This window comes from Gorilla gorilla, chromosome X (genome assembly GCF_029281585.2).
Source record: "Gorilla gorilla gorilla isolate KB3781 chromosome X, NHGRI_mGorGor1-v2.1_pri, whole genome shotgun sequence".
Classification (NCBI taxonomy): domain Eukaryota; kingdom Metazoa; phylum Chordata; class Mammalia; order Primates; family Hominidae; genus Gorilla; species Gorilla gorilla.
The window spans coordinates 34,393,438-34,413,555 of NC_073247.2; the positions used below are offsets into that span (position 1 = coordinate 34,393,438).

Consider the following 20,118-nt stretch of genomic DNA (forward strand, 5'->3'; position numbering starts at 1 on the left):
CATAAGTGAAATTTATTTTTTAAAATTTATTTTATTATTATTTTTTTTTGAGACAGAGTCTCGCCCTGTCACCCAGGCTGGAGTGCAGTGGTGTGATCTCGGCTCACTGGAACCTCCGCCTCCCGGGTTTAAGCGATTCTCCTACCTCAGCCTCCCAAGTAGCTGGGATTACAGGCCCACACCACCACGCCTGGCTAATTTTTGTATTTTTAGTAGAGACGGGGTTTTGCCACGTTGGCCAGGCTGGTCTCAAACTCCTGACCTCAGGCCTCCCAAAGTGCTGGGATTACAGACATGAGCCACCGCACCCAACCAAAATTTACTTTTAATATGTAATCATATGGCTTCCATTTCTAAATGCCTTCAGATCACATTTTAAGCCTAAAAGAAAATCAGTCTCGGCCAGGCGCCGTGGCTCACGCCTGTAATCCAGCACTTTGGAAAGCCAAGTTGGTTAGATCACCTGAGGTCAGGAGTTCGAGAGCAGCCTGGCTAACACGGTGAAACTCTGTTTCTACTAAAAATAGAAAAAATTAGCCAGGCATGGTGGCGTGCGCCTGTAATTCCAGCTACTCAGGAAGCTGAGGCAAGAGAACTGCTTGAACCCTGGAGGCGGAGGTTGCAGTGAGCCGAGATCATGCCACTGCACTCCAGCTTAGGCAACAAGAGTGAAACTCCGCTTAAAAAAAAATACAGAAAATCAGTCTCAATATATTTTAAATAAGAGTGGTAAAGAATAGAAAATGGGCCGGATGCGGTGGCTCGAGCCTGTAATCCCAGCACTTTGGGAGGCTGAGGCGGGCAGATCACTTGAGGTCAGGAGTTCGAGACAAGCCTGGCCAACATAGTGTGAAACCCTGTCTCTACTAAAAATACAATAATTAGGCGGGCATGCTGGTGGGCACCTGTAGCCCCAGCTACTCAGGAGGCTGAGGCAGGAGAATCGCTTGAACCCAGGAGGCAAAAGGCTGCAGTGGGCCGAGATAGCACCACTGCATTCCAGCCTGGGTGACAGAGTGAGACTCCGCCTCAAAAAAAAAAAAAAAAAAAAAAGATTCATTATCTCCACACACACACACACACACAAAGATGAGGAAATGGCATCTGTACACCTATGTTTATTGCAGCACTATTTACAATAGCAAAGACTTGGAAGCAACCCAAATGCCCATCAGTGATAGACTGGATAAAGAAAATGTGGCACATATACGCCATGGAATGCTATGCAGCCATAAAATAGAATGAGTTCTTTACAGGAACATGGATGCAAGCTGGAAACCACCATTCTCAGCAAACTAACACAGGAATAGAAAACCAAACATCACATGTTCTCACTCATAAGTGGGATTGAACAATGATAACACATGGAAGGGAACATCACACACTGGGGCCTATCAGGGGATGGAGGGCAAGGGGAGGGAGACCATTAGGACAAACACCTAATGCATGCGGGGCTTAAAACCTAGATGACAGGTTGATAGATGCAGCAAACCAACATGGCATGTGTACCTATGTAACAAACCTTCATGTTCCGCACATGTATCCCAGGACTTAGAGTAAAATAGAAAAAAAAATTACAATATTAGTCTTCATTAAAACAATCTCTACTGGAACCTTTTCTACATCTCCTAATTAAACGTAGTGTCCAACATAAACTTTTCTTTCTGTTGTGGTGGTGGTGGCGGTAAAGAATCAAGCTTTATGTAAACTTGGTCAATAATAAGATTATCTCATTCTACTAAAAAAAAAAAAAAAGAAGAAGAAGAAAACAAAAGGCATTTTTTTTTTTAAAAAGAGGAAGGGGACTTGTAGCATGATTCCACCGAGTTTTTTGAAAATGTCATACCAAGGGTATATTTGAGTATGTCCAGAATGGAGTCTAAAAAGATGTTAGGGCCGGGCGCAGTGGCTCATGCCTATAATCCCAGCACTTTGGGAGGCTGAGGTGGGCAGACCACAAGGTCAGTGGTTCGAGACCAGCATGACCAACACGGTGAAACCCTGTCTCTACTAAAAACACAAATATTAGGCAGACGTGGTGGTGCACACCTGTAATCCCAGCTACTAAGGAGGCTGAGGCAGGAGAATTGCTTGAACCCGGGAGATGGAGGTTGCGGTGAACCAAGATGGCGCCACTGCACTCCAGCCTGGGCAACAGAGTAAGACTCCGTCTCAAAAAAAAAAAAAAATGATGTTAACAGTGGTTGTCTATAGGTGGTGATATTAAAGGTAATTCTTATCTCTATTTCCTGAAGTTTTTACAAAAAAACCATTCATTTGTTTTGTAACATGCAAAGAACAAAAATGGCTAGCTCCTGAGGATATCATAAAGGTTTGCCACAAAGTTTGAAGATAATTCCAAATGAGGAAGAGTAAAAATGTTTTGATCAGTGATAGAATTTTTGGAATAAATATAATGACAGTATAATTAAATCTATCCTCTCAAAACGACTGTTTTGATGCATTCATTTGAATGTAAAATTTGGGAGCACTCACACTTTAACAATAACAATAACAATAAAACCCACAATCATTTCGATCTGTTTCACAGCAAAGGAGGATATAAAGCCAAGAATTTATCTCCCTTTGTCACTCAGGCTGGAGTGCAGTGGTACAATCATAGCTCACTGTGGCCTTGAACTCCTGGGCTCACCTAATCCTTCTGCTTCAGCCTCCCAAGTACCTAGGACTATGGGTGTGACGGAGCACACTCAGCTATTTTTTTTTTTTTTTTTTTTTTTTGGTAGAGATGGAGTCTCACTATGTTTCCCAGGCTGGTCTCAAACTCCTGGTCTCAAGCAATCCTCCTGCCTTGGCCTCCCAAAGCGCTGGGATTACAGGTGTGAACCACCATGCCCAGTAAAGTTTAGACTTCAAACAACATTAAAAAAAACTCTTCCTAATATGACAAACATAGAACTATTTTATGAGAAATTTTTAATTATTTAGTTCTGTACTACAGTAATTGGTATTTCCTAGCTCTTTCTCATCCACTGTAAACAGACTACAATCTAAAGAGATAAGCAGAGAAAAAAATGAGGCTGTTTTCAAGACTAATATTATCTTTTTCTCACAGAAAACCAAGTTCTGTTTTATCTTTGGAGGGTAGAATTCACCACAAAATTAGGTCAGCAAAGCAAACAAAATGTCTCATCTGCAATTGTTTCATTTTCTACTCTTTAAAAATAGCGATTAGATTTTATAAAATTCATGTAGAAAAATAATAAACTTGTGTGATAAACAGGAAGAAAACCTCAGGGCCAAAGAGTGAGATAATTGTTCATTTAGGCAGGTTTTGAGTCATCCAGTTGGGCTATACTGGTTTTAAAGACTTGGAACACAGATAATATGTAATTTATCAAGTCCAGAATTTATTTTGAACTTCCTCATCCAGACAGAAATTTACTGCTACTTAAGACTCCTATATATATGTGTTTTTTTCTCTATTAGAATGGCATCCTGGGACCCAATCTTTTCTGAATTAAGGAAATATAGGGAGGAAAAAATCGTAGGGGAACATTTACTTCAAGTTTAGCTTTTCAAATGCATCTGTGTTTTCAAGCAACTAATAAAATGTACATCATTTAATAGGAGAGCTAGTCTGTCAAAGTAAAATCTATCTGGGCAGGACATGCTGGCTCATGCCTGTAATCCCAGCACTTTGGGAGGCCGAGGTGGGCGGATCCTTTGAGCCCAGGAGTTCAAGACCAGCCTGGGCAACAGGCTAAAGGTGAAACCCCCTCTCTACAAAAAATACAAAAAATTATCTGGGAATGGTGGCACGTGCCCATAGTCCCAGCTACCCAGGAGGGTGAGGCAGGAGGATCGCTTGAGCCTGGGAGGTGGAGGTTGCAGTGAGCTAAGATTGTGCCACTGCACTCCAGCCTGGGCGACAGAGCATGATTCTGTCTCAAAAAAAAAAAAAAAAAAATCTCTCTAGACACAGGTTTCTATCTAGACACATGGCTCTGTCTCAAAAAAAAAAAAAAAAAATCTACCTAGACACGGGTTTCATATCTCTTTTTTGTTGTTGTTGTTTTTGACATAGGGTCTCATTCTGTCACTCAGGCTGGAATGCAGTGGCGCAATCACAGCTCAATGCAGCCTCAACCTCCTGGGCTCAAGTGATCCTCCCATCTCAGCCTCTCGAGTAGCTGGGACTACAGGCAGGCGCCACCACACCTGGCTAATTTTTGCATTTTTTGTAGAGACGGGCGGGGTTTCGCCATGTTGCCCAGGCTGGTCTCAAACTCCTGGACTCAAGGAATTCTCCTGCCTCAGCCTCCCAAAGTGCTGGGATTACAGGTGTGAGCCACCACGTCGGGCCTAGACCCAGGTTTCATATCTTAACAGACCACCATGTGCACAGAGAACTCTAAACTCACTAATGAAAACTGCCTTTGACTTCATCTCAGTTATTCACGTGCGTTTTTCTTAAGGAAAACTGTAAGCCTTTTTTGAAAAAAAAAATCATGTACAAGACTCAATTCGGTTGATGACCATCTGACCTCATAATGAAAATCTGTGCAAAAATAAGGAACAAAAACAAGGAAAGTAAATGTTTGGACTATACCCAGCAACTTTAACAGGACTCCCAAATGGTGTGACTCCACAAACAGGCTCAGTTCTATCTGCCAAGTGAGGTAAACCATCAACAGACAATGTAGGAAACTTCTTGGAGCCCTCATAATCACTTTTTGCTTACTTACTCACTCACCAGTCTAACCCATGTCACATGAATCAGCATCTCTAATAGGAGAGGAGACTCATTTTCAGCAAGCACAAAGAAAAACAGGCTAGTTCACAAGGACTGAAGTTTGTGGAATGGGGGAAAAGAAAAAAAGAACCTTTATTAGTTAGTTTCATATATTCCATTTTAAAAGACTGTTCAGAAGAAGGAATAGACTTCTTTTCAGGAATATCTGAAAAAAGAAACTACTGGGAATTCCTCCACACTAAGGCAATGAACATGCACTTGTGGATCTATCTCTAGCTCCCACAGAGGGGGCTCCTCATCCTCATGGAACCAAACAAAGAAGTCCTTAAGCGGGAGCCAGTGTGGGCTTTGAATAAAACACGCTGCATTGCTTCAAACAGCCAGAAATAGGAAGACAAAGGATAACTGTACTTAAAGTGCCTTTAAAACAATATTCACTTAAAATTCAACTATACTATCCATAATGCATAAAGCTGTATCAGGAAAATATAGCTTAAAAATCAAAGTTATAGGCTTTCAGCATACTGAAAACTCTACGACCCTTGCCCTACATTCCTGCTTCTCCAAGTTTTAGTGAACACTGAAAATAAGTTTAAAAACCTACCACATTAAGAAATTGGCACTGATTAAATTTTCTAACAAAACTGGCATGAGGCTATGCAAAAATTAGGAAAAACTCAGCAAAAGTGAAAAATAAATAACTTCCAAATTCTAAAATATATCTTTAGACTAGGATTTTTTTGTCCCTGAAAATATATAAAGTTTCATGCTGTATGAACTAACTGTAAAATTCCACTTAAGCATTATTGGGGAAAATCAACTGATACACTCTTTCAATTCCTTTATTTTAAAGATCTCTTAGTACTTTCTTGTCATATTAAAAATAAGTCTAAACTTTTTGAAACAGATATCTTTGCTATTGAGATTTATTACACACCTAATAACATGCATTTATATATCTAATTTTAAATGTACAATACAAACAAATATGCAAGTTCATTTCCTAGCCTCTAAGAAGTTCCAGTCTAGCCTAGAAAGGACATGGGTGTGGAACACATATACATATAGATTATAAATTAAACCTTTACGTCATAAAAGTCTACAAATATCAACAGGCCTCATGGGGTAATCAATTCATTTATCATAAATGTCTGGTACATCATCTACTTTTCTCCTCCACTGTGTCTCTAATCTCTCCATTCTTTTAATGTATCGTTTTACTTCTTCTTTCTCCTCTTCCAGTGTTAGTTACAACTGTGAGGCTATCTGCATTTCAGAAGTAGATAGAAGAATGCTACAGTGTCCTGAGCAGAATTCATTTCCAAATGAGAAGTGAAATAACCCAAGTTAATTCACTTTTTACAGTTGTTAAATCCAGAGTGCTAACCTGCAAGCATAGATTACTTCAGTGGACAAATGTGATACAAGAGGAACAGAAAACACCTTACATTGATATAGTGCTTTGTAGTTCATGGTTCTTTTCGCATATTATCTCAATTGAATCTCCCAACAATCCTGTGAGATACAGAGGGACATACTACTATCCCCAGAGGATCATGATCAGAGGACGCTGACAGATTAAGAAATCTCAACTGGCCCGGCATGGTGACTCACGCCTGTAATCCCAGCACTTTGGGAGGCCGAGGAGGGCAGATCACTTAAGGTCAGGAGTTCAAGACCAGTCTGGCCAACATGGTGAAACCCCATCTCTAATAAAAATACAAAAACTAGCCAGGCGTGCTGGTGCATGCCTGTAGTCCCAGCTACTTGGGAGGCTAAGGGAGGAGACCGGCTTGAACCCAGGAGGCGGAGGGTGCGGAGAGCCAAGACTGCGCCAGTGCACTCCAGCCTGGGTGACAGGGCAAGACTCTGGCTCAAAAAAAAAAAAGAAATCTCAACAAGGTCGCTCAGCCAGAAACACAACTAGAACCTGAGGCTGAAAAGATTGCATCCAGAGCTACAGAGCAGTTTTTTCTTCGTCTCTGTGATCCACTGTCTAACTTCTTTGAAAGGTAAGAAAGGAAAAAGAAACAACCAATTGATTCTGCACATAAAAAATGTATTTATGTGAGTAAAAATGTAGTTACTATAATTCCTCAAGAAGAATTCCCTTGAAGATGCTTAAACTGTGAGGGAAAAAAAACCTTCATTATCTTTCCAAATATGTGGCTTTTAAAATAATGCTCAAGTATAAAAGTTACATTACTCTTCCAAATTACAGATGATTTTCCTTTTCCATTTAGCATTGTAATTCTCCACGCAGTTCTAGTAACATACTAGTAACATGGTAAGAAAATTAATTTCAGGAAGACAGGCAATGTAAGTATTACACTAAGCCACAAAGAATGTGTGAGGTAATAACACCTCATAGTCATGGACATGTTCACTCAGGCTCCTTGGTGTGGTGAGCTCTGAGTACAGGTCATGTTATTTGCCCTTGAGGAAGGAAGTGACACAGACCAGTTTTCACTAGGCCACCTTCTTGCCCTGGAGGCTTCAGTTAGCAGCTGATGATTTCCCAATTTCCAGCCCACGTCTGTGGCAGGAAAAGTCCATACCCTGGGGTTCTACATCAACTGATTTCCCCCTCCCAATGCCCAGATATTTCAGCAAGCCCAACCTGTTCAAAACCAAACCATCACCTCCCCCTCAAACCAAATTCAACCTTCTTCCACTTTCCCACCTCAATGAATAGTTCCCACCTCAATGAATAGTTCCCACAGTCAAAAGTCAAAAGCCTGGGCAGAATCCTTAATTTATCCTTCTCCCTCATCTACCACATCCAACTGACTACCAAGTTTTGAAATAAAAAATACTTTTGGAGAGCCCCAAGACTGTGCACCACCGTAACACAGGTAGTTACAAGATGCCATCTTAAAAGATGCCAACTAAAAGTAACAGCTCACATTTCTTCAGCCCTTACTTTGGGCCAAGCACTGTTCTAAGCTTTGCGTAGGAATGAATTTAATCCACACAATAATTTGAGGTTGGTAAGCATCTCATCCTTGTTTTACAAATGAGGAAGCAGCTACAGAAAACTTTAGTATCTCTCACAAGGAACACAGTGAAGCCCAAGGTCTTAACACTGTTCTGAACACTCTCACACTTCTGTGTCCTTGCATGTGCTTTTCTTCTCTGTTTGGAAGGCCCTTTCAACCTTGTCTGCCTAGCTCCGAAGGTCAGCATAGGCATGTTCTTCTCTATAAAGCCTTCTGATGCCCCCTGCTGTTGCTCTTCCCTCTAAGTCAGTAGATCTCAAGGCTGGCTGCTTGCTCCAAAAACTAGATGCCTAATCCTACCCCTAGAGATTCTTGATGTCATTGGTATAGGTTCTAGACTGGGCATCGGGACTTTTAAAAGCTTCCCAGGTGGCTCTAACATGCAGTCAAGGTTGAGACCCACTGCATCGTTAAGGGACCTTTAATGTCTGTGCTGGTAACTGAATTGTGAGCTTCTGAAATGAAAGTTTCATAATCACCTTGGGGGGCTTTTTCAAAACTAGCGGTTCCTGGACGCCAACTAAAAAGTCAGTCAGAACCATGGGCAGGGGCTTGGAAACTGTCTCCTTGAATAATTCTGATTTGTGGCCAGATTTGGGACCTCTCTCCTAGATAAGAACTGGGTCTTTTCACTTGTACCCACCAGGGTCCAGCATGATGCCCAGCCCATAGATGGACTAGGATAAAATCTGTGTAATGAAGGAAATCTAATAACGTGAATCTGGGTATATGTATCCAATATTCAAACTTCCTGCAGCAGCACAAGGAAAAGCTGCTTCCTACAATGGAATGCAAATACTGGGCAGCTTTTCAAATGTGGTTTTTAATCCACCAATGCCCCCTAGTGACCTGAAGATGAATAACTATATCAAAACATCGCAGTATATATTTTAAGTACAATGTGTACTTAATATGCACATAACTAGTCAGACACACTGCACTTTTACTACCATTGTACTTTTACTACCAACACCTATACTATTAACTCCTTTGCCCTCCAGTTCTAGTTAACCCAAGCTGTTAACTCCCAAACCCCGATCAATCCTACCATTTACTCCATCCCCACTCTGCACAAACATGCAGGAGGAGTGCTCTCAGCAGAGCCCTCAAAGGGTCTGGCCTATCTTTTTGTTCCTTGGTCAGTGCCTCTCCCAAATCCCACCACGTTCATAAGACCATCCACCTCGAAAACACAAGAACCATTCATCTACTGATTGGCTTCGATTCTTGCTAGTCAAAGGGGACCACCGAAAACTATAGAACTAGTTAAAAAATGGAGAATCTGGCTGGGTGCGGCGGCTCACGTCTGTAATCCCAGCACTTTGGGAGGCCGAGGCGGGCGGATCACAAGGTCAGGAGTTTGAGACCAGCCTGGCCAGCATGGTGAAGCCCCGTCTCTACTAAAGATACAAAAAATTAGCTGGGCATGGTGGCGCGCACCTGTCAATCCCAGCTACTCAGGAGGCTGAGGCAGGGGAATTACTTGAACACGGGAGGCGGAGGTTGCAGTGAGCAGAAACTGCGCCACTGTACTCAAGCCTGCGTGATAGAGCGAGACTCCATCTAGAAAAAAAAAAAATGGAGCATTTGAGGCCGCATCCCAGACCTACTGAATTGGAATCCATTTTAACAAGAGTCACATGCCCATTAAAGTTTGACAAGCACTGGTTCTCAACTACTAGACCTAACATCACCATTTTATGACAAATATTTTGTGACACTCTTCTGGTATCCTGAAATAAAATTCATCACTAAGTTACATGCATAAGTCCAAAAAGTAAATCAGTATACTCTGATGGTAGCATAAAGGTGAATAAAAAGGAAAGATTTATGTGAATTATATTTCAGTATGTAAATGTTCAACACAACTAAAGACATAAAGAACAACCCCATTTTCAGTTATAATTTTTGCAAAGTTAAAAAAGAAAAAAAGAACAACCCCACAAGTTTCCAAAACATACCATTCTGTCGAGTCGTACCATTCTATGGAGAACCACTGGTCTACAATCTCTCGCACCTTTCTTTTCCTTCCATCTCTCGGGTGGGAATATCTCTCCCTTGCACAGCTGAGGTATTCTCTCTAGAATCTTCACTGAACATATCCTTCTAGTTACCAAATTCTCTCTCCTTCCCTTGATAGTCAAGCTTATCAACCATCATAGTGTCCATTTACTTGGCCCTCAATCACCAACCCAGGTTAATCTACCCTTCACTTCCATCAGTAAACCTAAAGTATAAGGATCATGAAAGCTTTCCAAAGTGCCCAAATCAGTGAACACGACTCATGATATGTAACTAACTCATATCTCATCTAGCTTATATCTCCGTCATGGACATTGCTGGTTGCATATCCAGTCTCTATTCTCCCTCTTCCTTCCTAAAAGAACTCCATTGTGTTCATGAATGCATTCCTCTCCCCTGTGATTAAGTGACGCCACCCTGGGTTGATCCTGTTTAGCCTAAGCCAATCAGATCATGGCATTCCTCTGACAACTGTTACAGGGTCAGACAACTGACCTAAGTTGGTCCAATCAGACTGAAGGACCAAGTGTGGGAGTTTTTTCTCTCTCCTCCTCCTCTTGCTCTAGAGAATGAGAAAGTGTGTATGTTACTAGTAGTCATCTTGCAACCCTAAAGGAAACCAACCTGACTGTGGAAACCCAAGAAGAGATGGGTCCTTGATGACACTGGTTTTTTTTTTTTTTTTTTTTTGGGACAGAGTCTCGCTGTCTCCCAGGCTGGAGTTCAGTGGTGCGATCTCAGCTCACTGCAACCTCCGCCTCCCGGGTTCTTGCCATTCTCGTGCCTCAGCCTCCCGAGTAGCTGAGACTACAGGCACCCGCCACCACACCCGGCTAATTTTTTGTATTTTTAGTAGAGACAGGGTTTCACCATGTTAGCCAGGATGGTCTCGATCTCCTGACCTCGTGATCCGCCCGCCTCGGCCTCCCGAAGTGCTGGGATTACAGGCGTGAGCCACCGTGCCTGGCCTGACACTGTTGACCAACTGAATCAGAGCCTGGAATCCATTTCTTCCTCTGGACTTTGTGAGAGAATTTTCCTTACTATTTAAGCAATTGGGTTTTCCCAGCTGAAAGCATCCTAACATAGCCATTTCTCCTTGAAACTTTTCTCCCTCGATTTTCTAAACATCACTCTTTACTGCTCCTACTTCTACTTCTCAAGTCTGGCCTCCCCCTTTCCTCTGCTTACTCCTGCATTTTGGTGTCCTCCAAGGTTTGTTGTGATCTTTTCTACCCAAAGTACATGTTCACCTGAAATAATCTCAGTTCAGTCGGGCGCGGTGGGTCACACCTGTAATCCCAGCACTTTGGGAGGCCAAGGTGGGCGAATCACGAGGTCAGGAGTTCGAGACCAGCCTGGCCAACACATGGTGAAACTCCGTCTTTATTAAAAATACAAAAAAATTAGCCGGGCGTGGTGGCGGGCGCCTGTAATCCTAGCTACTCAGAGGCTGAGGCAGGAGAATCACTTGAACCCAGGAGGCGGAGGCTGCAGTGAGCCAAGATCGCACCACTGCACTCCAGCCCGGGCAACAGGGCCAGACTCTGAAAAAAATAATAATGATAACAAGAATAATAATAATAATAATAATCTCAGCTCACTATATCTTTCCCTTGACACATCAAAACTGAGCTTCCAGCACTTTCCCCAATGGAATACCACTGATGTTCCCCACCCCTTTTACCTGAAGGACTCCTACCTGTCTCAAAACTAAATTTAAGTGTCCCGTCTGTGAAGCCTTCTCTGAAGTCCCCAGGGGTTCTTTACCTTTTTTTCTGCCGTGGACCTCTTTGGCCGTCAGTGAGTCCTATAGACTCCTTCTCAAAATAATGCTTCTAATTGCGTACAAAAAAGTCCCAACTATATTGAAATAATCTTATTTTTTAAACTCAAATATCTGATATAAGCAGTATGTGCTTCTTTACTAGCCCACTAAACAAAAAGATCTAGCAGTGAGTCTTATAACTACCATAGTTCTGAAGTAGTAATGAGCATAAGTGATAGTTTGACATCTGCAACAACTGTAATGTAATATGAAAATGTCTGTGACTTGTGCTGGTACTGTGACTTCTACTGGTAACAGGTACTGCTAATACTACTGTGATTTGTTACAGTAGGAACTTGTAAAATGAATGGCCCCCAGCAAAGTGCACCAACTCATATCTATGACCTTGTGTGGTTCCCCACCATATCAACTCTGGACTTGGCTACGTGACTTGTTTTGACATCAGCAAACATGATGCTGTTTGTGCCTTGGGACTTGCCCTCTTGGAAGTCAGTAACCAAGTGAGGAAGTCCAACCTAGGCACATGGAGGGGCACCAAGCCCCCAGACATGGGAGTGAAGCCAACTTTCAGTCAAGTCACCAGCAGAACTGCCCAGCCAACCCAGATTTTGAGAAACAATTCTTGTTTTAAGGCACTGGTTTGCAGTGATTTGTTACCCAGCAATAGATAACTGAGACATTACCCATATGCGTAACTAAAGGAAGTGCTCAATTCCAATTAGAGATTGCTAAAAATAGTTATGTTTTTTCCCCATCAAAGTTCAGGGATCCTCTGAAATCTATGTGCAGATCCTTTGAGGAGCTGAGGGCCCCAGGTTAGGAACCGCTGGTTAAGCCAAGTGGATCCTGCTCTCCTTTTTACTACTTTACTACATTGTTGGTACACATATAGTTAAACTGGCCACAGCATATCTTTCCTTGTTGTAACCCTGAAATGGAACTGAGCTCCTAGCACATAACAGGTGTTTAACACACAAATTTATCAAATGAATGTTGATTATAGGATCTGTCTTCCTGACTAAACTGTGAGCTGCCTGAAAACAGAGTAAGAGCAAATACTACGCCTTTTCCAAGTGCTTTACACATACCGACTTACTCCTTATAACAACCCTATGAGGTAGATGTTATTACCCCAATTTCACCAAAGGAAGATAGGCACAGTGACTTGCCCAAGGTCACACAGCTAGAAAGTGGCAATGCCAGGACTAGAAGGCAGAATGCATGTTCTGATTTTACAGCCTTTATTAACGTACCCAAAGCACATTGCAGAGCTCAATAAAACTTTTAAATGAATAGTACAATTCTGAGATTTCATTAGCACTATTTTATGGGTACTATGCTTCTTGAAGACTCAATTTTGTAGATTAATTTCTGGTAGCCTATGATTTTTTATGACAAAATACATATAATTTACTTTTTAAAAAGTAGAATAATGGCTTTATGCTAAAGTGCAGATTTTCGAAATTAAGTCTTCATTGTAAAAGTCGATTTTTTTCCAAAGGACACGAGTTCACAAAACGCAGGGAAGGGGGTCCACTGGTCCGTATTAAATAATGTTCCCTGAGGAGTGGAGCAAAGCTCCAGCTTCCCTCGTCACCCAGCCATCCCACCCCAGCCTCCCCCATACCTGCACAGCTTCTCCTAAAATGACCCTCCCCCATCCACACATCAGGTTCTGAAACCTGACCCTGCCAGGCAACTAAAGCCGCGAACCCCACAGTGCCCTGAGCTGGCCTCACCCTACCCACGATCCCAAGAGGGTACTAGCCGAGGGGATGGGTACTTTGGGGGAAGGCACTTTAAATTTTCAAAGTGTTTAATTCATGAAAGCACAACCCAAAGGGCCAACCCCACCCACCCGGGGGTCTCCCGCCTCCGCCCGGCAGCCGCTCATCCCCAGTAGACCAGTGAATGAACCGCGGGGCCGGGACGCAGCCGGCCCAGTGGCGGGAAAAGCCTCGGGGTGAGCCAGGCCTGGCTGCAGAGAGGCCCCAAGAGAGCGCGGGGAGGGTTCGGGCGGCCGGGAGGGGGCGGTGACAGCTGTGACTCGACTCCATGCTCTCACCTTGAACATGTCGCTGGCAGCGGTGGCTCCGGCAGGGTCACCCCGGCCTCGGCCACGCCCACTATAGAGCGGTGACTACGGAGGCCCGGTAGGGCCTTGATTTCTCCAACCGCAAGCAGGCAGCGGTGCGGGTGACGGCCGTACTGCAAACTCGGTGCGGCGAAGGTTTAGTTCAATCACCCGGTTCTAGAAGCCCCGTCGCTGAGCCGCAGCGCGTCGCGCCCGGGCAGCGGGTGAACGCAAACCCCGCCCTACAGGAGGCTCCGCCCCTGCGCCGGCGGTTGCTAGGCGGCAAGAAAGCGCCGGCTCTGTGTGGACCGTACGCGGAGGCGCGAGGAGGGAGGCGCCTGGCGTTGCGCGGCGCTGGGAAACTGTCTTTGCAGCGGCGACTGGGCGCCCAGCGGCGTGTACTGGGATTTCTGTGAGCAGAGGCTGCCGGGAGGGGGCGCTTGGAGGGCCTCGGGCGTCTTCGAAAGCCTAGCAGCCGGAAGCCGCCGGTTGGCGGCCTGGATTTACCTTACGAAAGGTTTTAACCAAGGACTGGAGGTTTCTCAGGTTTTAAATTTAAACTAATATGCTGTGTCCTTTAATCGGAAAAGGCTCTGACCTTATTTTTTCCCGTTAAGAAACAAGCGGTAAGCCTCCTCTCTGGGAATCAAATGTCCCTTAATACTTGTAGAAGTAACTGATAATGGCAATAATTATCTTATTAACAAGAGTAAACAAGCACTGATACAGCACTTTGATATGCGCAGCCCTGATCTAAGTTCTTTATTCACATTCATCTAATCTTTCCAACAACGGAAGTAGGTGGGCATGATTATTATTCCCAATACATAGATGAAGAAACTGAGTCACGTAGAAGTAATTTGTACAAGACCACACAGGAAGTGGGAAGCTAGGATCCAAACCCATTAGTCTGCCTTTGAAACCTGTGTTCTAGCCAAAACAATTGTTGCACTGTCTCATAATGAGGATGTATTTCCTATTTCATTCTGTATTTCTGCCCTAATCCGGTAAAAAGTGTAAGCCCCATCCAGGCGAGCATCTAGAAAAATTTAGAATTTGTACAGTGACGTGCCACTGCCCTCCAGCCAAAGACCACTAGGGGCACACCTGTAGTTGAAGAAATTGGGTTTCTCATTGCTGCAAGGAGAACGCACACGTAGGAACGCAGTGACATATTTCAGTAAAAGAGTTAGATTTATTATAGGATTTGGGCTTTGGTTCGGTGATTTTGGGGCGAGTTCAAGGAAGCAGGAGCTTTGCTCTGGATCGGGTGTAGTTAGGAAGCAGTGGTAACACCAAGGCCCAGCTGTGACTGCCAGCCAGCTCCCAGATGTTAAGGGCTGCTTTTCTCTTTCTTAAGAGGATTGTATATTCCAAGGCATCCCCAAGGAGAAATACTGAATAGACTCAGAAGGCTCTCTGCATCAGCAGTGTAACATCACACATACATAAAAATGTGAAACATATTGATAAATTAGGGCAGAAGTTCTTAATTCAGGGGGTATGTGAACTTGTATGGGGGAAAAAAATGACAACTTCATTTTCACTAACCTCTAACTGAACTTTGTTTCTTTCAATTATAGTGTGGATAACAAGCCACAGTAGTATTAGCATTGACTTTGTCATCAATGGAAAGCACAGATATTTTCATGTTACATTGCGGTCATGTCAGGGATCTTGAAATATTTATGCTCATTACTACTTCAAAAATACAGTAGTTATTGGAGCTCATTTAATGCATTAAGAAGACACATTTACTATAATTTTGTTTTAAAAAATATTTTGATGATTTCAATATAATTGGAGCACTTTGTAATCCTATGTATTTTATGTTATGCGTTTTAAAACCAATTCTTAGAAGAGATCTGTCCATAGGGGTCCATGGCACCAAAAGAAATGATAAAGAGCCCCTGGTTTAGTAACAGAGACCAAGCAGTGAGTAAGAATTTGGGAACTGCATCCAAATTGGAGTGTTACTGCATCCAAATTCGTTGCTTTAAAGAATAGAAAGTTGGAGGTGGAATCAGAAATTTAGTGTATACCCTCTCACTTTACCAAGGAGGGAACTGAACCACTGAGAGGTTAAGTGACTTGCCCAAAGTCTCACTGCTATTTGATGATAAAACTGGGACAAAACGTTTTTAGACAAACATGTAAAAACTCTCCACTGTGCTAGGCACTGAGGACTCCGTAGTTAACAAGATGCCTCCTGCCCTCAATGAGCTTGTTGGTAGACAGCTGGAGAATGAGGAGATTGAATTATTGAGTTAAAAAGTTAACTCCAGGTGTAGTGTGGAAGATGAATAAGAGGAGAAAAAGACTGGAGACAGACCAGTTAGAAGGCTATGGATAGATTTACTTGTCTTTTCCATATACCATATAATATTTTTAGTACACAAAGAATGTAAACTGTAAGCAACTTTAAGAGATCCACAATGCCTTCCTTTTTAAAGGATTCAGAATTAGTACAACAATCATATGGCACTTGAGTCTTGTCCAAACAGTGTAATAGTATAAATTATGACCTCAAAGAGTTAATTTATGTACTTTCAGATTACTTCATTGGAGGGAAAATGAATCGTTCCTCAAATGTACCACGTAAAGGTATTCTGAAATCAGGTACAAGATCCTTACAAAAAGTTCGCAGAGTACATTTCGCAAATACACCAAATGCAAGATCATTACTATCGTAAGTACCTGTGTTTTGCCTTGTGTTATCTTCCACAACTGTACAATTTCCAAACAGTACTTATTCAGATAACTTCAAATGCTTCTTGTTTTGTAAATCAAAGATTTTGTGTTTTAAAATTACTTTCAAATTGAATAATTATAATTGCATTTTCTAATTTACAAAGCATATTAACACACATCTACTTGATCCTGATACAACCTTGTGAAACAATTTTTACATTTTATAAATGAAGTAGTAGCAACCGGGAGAAGGTAAGTGGCTTTCAGAAAGTTATCAGCTAATAAATGGCATCAGATAGGATTCAAAGGGTTGTTTCCATACTTCGGGCTTTTTCCTTTCTTTTTTTTTTTTTTTTTTTTTTTTTTCAGACAGAGTCTCGCTCTGCCACCCAGGCTGGAGTGCAGTGGTGCGATCTCGGCTCGCTGCAACCTCTGTCTCCTGGGTTCAAGCGATTCTCCTGCCTCAGCCTTCCGAGTAGCTGGGATTACAGGCATGCACCACCACGACTGGCTAATTTTTATATTTTCAGTAGAGACGGGGTTTCACCATATTGGCCAGGCTGGTCTCGATCTCCTGGCCTCAGGTGATCCCGCCCACCTCGGCCTCCCAAACTGCTGGGATTACAGGCGTGAGTCACTGTGTCTGGCCTAGCCTTTTCTTCTTTATATCTTGTAGCCTGCATTTTGCCAGCCAATGGGTAGCATTATGCAGGCGTACCTGTCTTTGTACATAGCGCTGTAAGGGGTAATGATGGGGTGAGAAGGTATGAAGGAGGAGACCCCTACAATCTGCCAGTGCTGGGATATGATCAAAAGTAGAATAATTCTGACTTGACCTGGATGAGCCTGGTTCAAGCAAAGATCAGAGAAGGAAGTTTCTTTTTCTAGGGCATAGTCATCCACCCCCAGAAGAGAACTGGGCCTCCTGTAACTTTGACTATTCCCCATTCCATTTTCATAGCACTTGAACTAGTTGGACGTTTCATTTTAGGTCGTGAATGTTTTTGGGAAGTAAGCTTGTCTCCTCACACTTTTTATTTATAATATACATGCCTCTTAATGATATATTTATATTTTATATGCCTTTTGATGACAAAGTTTTAGCCAGGACTTTTTTTTTTTAATCTCAAGGGAAATCTCCTCAAGTATTTCATATCCTCATTCTGAGTAGATTCTGCAAATGACCACTTCCAATTACCACATCCAAATGTTCCTCATTAGGTCAGTCTTAGAGTGGGGGATGGGGAGGTACAGGAGGAGGAAGCATAAATTGATAGTTCTCTAAGGTTTTAGGAAAATGAAAACTACTTTATAAATATTAACCTCTTTTTTTCTCTCAGAATGCTTAAAGACATTTCAGCTCAAATAATACAGAGGGCTTGGTTATCTCATACAAACAAAATGATATTTAGACTCCTAAAACACGCAATTTGTGCAGCGGTATGTATTTTGCTTATTTTTTTCTCTGAGGGATTTAATTATCAAGCTAAAAGATCTATTAATTAAAGATCAAATAGATAACCTTCTTTATCTCCTCTTTTTTTTTTTTTTTTTTTTTGAGAGGGAGTCTGGCTCTTTCACCCAGGCTGGAGTGCAGTGGCACAATCTCGGCTCACTGCAACCTCTGCCTCCCGGGTTCAAGCGATTCTTCTGCTTCAGCCTCCCAAGTAGCTGGGACTACAGGCACCTGTCACCATGCCTGGCTAATGTTTTGTATTTTTAGTAGCGATGGGGTTTCACCATGTTAGCCAGGATGATCTCGATCTCCTGACCTCGTGATCTGCCTGCCTTGGCCTCCCAAAGTGCTGGGATTACAGGCATGAGCCACCACGCCCAGCCCTTTCTTTATCTCTTCTATTTGGATCTAATAATATCACGTGGAGTTCTGGAATTGTTTCTTCTGTTAGCCCTAGATGAGTATTTCTGGATTTTTTAAAATGTGGATGACTATTATTTTTTTCTGAAATTAATATACTGCTTGTTTTGTTTTGTTTTTAAATTTGATTCCTTATTTGAAAATGTGAGACAGTTCTCTTCCAACAATAAAAAGCTCCGAATCTGCAAAGTGCAGCATCTCACGCCTGTAATCCCAGCACTTTGGGAGGCCAAGGCAGGGAGGGCCAGGAGTTCGAGACCAGTTTGGCCAACATTGAGAAACCCTGTCTCTACTAAAATACAAAAAAATAGCCAGGCGTGGTGGCATGCGCCTGTAGTCACAGCTGCTTGGGAGGCTGAGGCAGGAGAATTGCTTGAACCCAGGAGGTGGAGGTTATGGTGAGCGGAGATTGCGCCACTACATTCCAGCCTGGGCGACAGAGTGAGACTCTGTCCCCCTTCAAAAAGCTCTGAGTTAAAAGTTCCCTTACCTTTTATCCAGCAATTTTACTTCTAAGAATCTATTCTACAATACATATACAATTTGATTGCACCGTTGTTTGTAACAGCAAAGGAAGTAAACTGTATAATATCTATTGATATGATGCTGGTTAAATAAGTGTTGCTGCTTTTATAGTGTTAAACTTTGCAGCTTTAACATGATTCTGCAATAGAAAGAAAATGAAGATAGCTCATCAGTTAAAAAAGCAAGCACCAGACAGTATGAAGAGCATGATCCTACTTGAGTGAAAAACAAAACCAAAAAAAAAGATGCATATCCCCCCTCCTCCAGAAAGCAACTCTGGCAACCCTAGCAGAGCCTTCCTTGGCATAGTACCAAATATTCTAATAAAACAACCTATAAATCCAGTAGTCTATTATTAGTGATACTCTTTTTTTTCTTTTCTTTTTTGAGATGAAGTCTCACTCTGTTGCCCAGGCTGGAGTGCAGTGGCATGATCTTGGCTGCAACCTCCATCACCCAGGTTCAAGTGATTATCCTGCCTCCGCCTCCCTAGTAGCTGGGACTACAGGTGCGTGCCGCCATGCCCAGCTAATTTTTTTTTTTTTTTTGTATTTTTAGTAGAGACACGGTTTCACCATGTTAGCCAGTCTGGTCTCAAACTCCTGACCTCAGGTGATCCACCCACCTTGGCCTCCCAAAGTGCTGGGATTACAGGCGTGAGCCACCACACCCGGCCAATTAGTGATACTCTTAAGGGAATTTTAGCAGCTCTGAAAAAAATAATAAAGTCGGAGCAATGTATACACCGTTCACCATCTGACCCACAGACCTATTTCTGATGTCAGTAAAAGCAGAATACGGCTGGGCACAGTGGCTCATGCCTGTAATCCCAGCGTGAGCTGGGATCTTTAGGAGGCCGAGGCGGGTGGATTGCCTGAGGTCAGGAGTTCGAGACCAGTCCGGCCAACATGGTGAAACCCCGTCTCTACTAAAAATACAAAAAAATCAGCCGGGCGTGGTGGTGTGTGTCTGTAATCCCAGCTACCTCGAACCGGGGAGGTGGAGGTTATAGTGAGCCGAGTTTGAGCCACTGCACTCCAGCCTGGGCGACAGAGCAAGACTCCATCTGAATACTTCAGAGAAAACCCACCCAGGTAAACTCCTGGCATTTCAGGTCTATTATCCATTGTCTTTGAATATGGAACTTGTATTTAATTTTATAAGGCTGGTTTCATAGTATTTTTAGACTTTTGTAACAGAAGGAAATTCTTTTTTATCTGTTATAGTAATACTTTAAGTTAATATCTTAAATTAATAATGTTTTGTCCTTTTAAAAGCTATTTATTTATTTATTTTGAGACAGAGTCTTGCTCTGTCACCCAGGCTGGAGTGCAGTGGCATGATCTCGGCTCACTGCAACCTCTCCCTCCCGGGTTCAAGCGATTCTCCTGCTTCAGCCTCCCAAATAGCTTGGACTACAGGTGC

General features: G+C 42.7%; 2 protein-coding genes across 4 annotated transcripts in view; one reads left to right on the forward strand and one right to left on the reverse strand.

Annotated features, from left to right (window-relative positions):
• Nucleotides 1-14,100, reverse strand: part of APOO (apolipoprotein O) — a 75,072-nt gene extending 60,972 nt beyond the window's left edge. The window contains exon 1 of one of the 3 annotated variants that reach the window (XM_055376384.1): nucleotides 13,593-14,100. In XM_055376384.1, the coding sequence (XP_055232359.1) occupies nucleotides 13,593-13,601 (9 nt within the window). In that variant the 5' untranslated portion in view covers nucleotides 13,602-14,100. The remainder of the gene's footprint in view (nucleotides 1-13,592) is intronic. The other 2 variants (XM_004063919.4, XM_019019823.4) reach the window with 2 other exon arrangements.
• The window catches only part of CXHXorf58 (chromosome X CXorf58 homolog), a 31,677-nt gene continuing 25,463 nt past the window's right edge, over nucleotides 13,905-20,118 (forward strand). Inside the window, exons 1-3 of the mRNA XM_004063918.3 lie at nucleotides 13,905-14,227; nucleotides 16,155-16,290; nucleotides 17,633-17,732. Coding sequence (XP_004063966.2) covers nucleotides 16,175-16,290; nucleotides 17,633-17,732 — 216 coding nt within the window. The 5' untranslated portion in view covers nucleotides 13,905-14,227; nucleotides 16,155-16,174. The remainder of the gene's footprint in view (nucleotides 14,228-16,154; nucleotides 16,291-17,632; nucleotides 17,733-20,118) is intronic.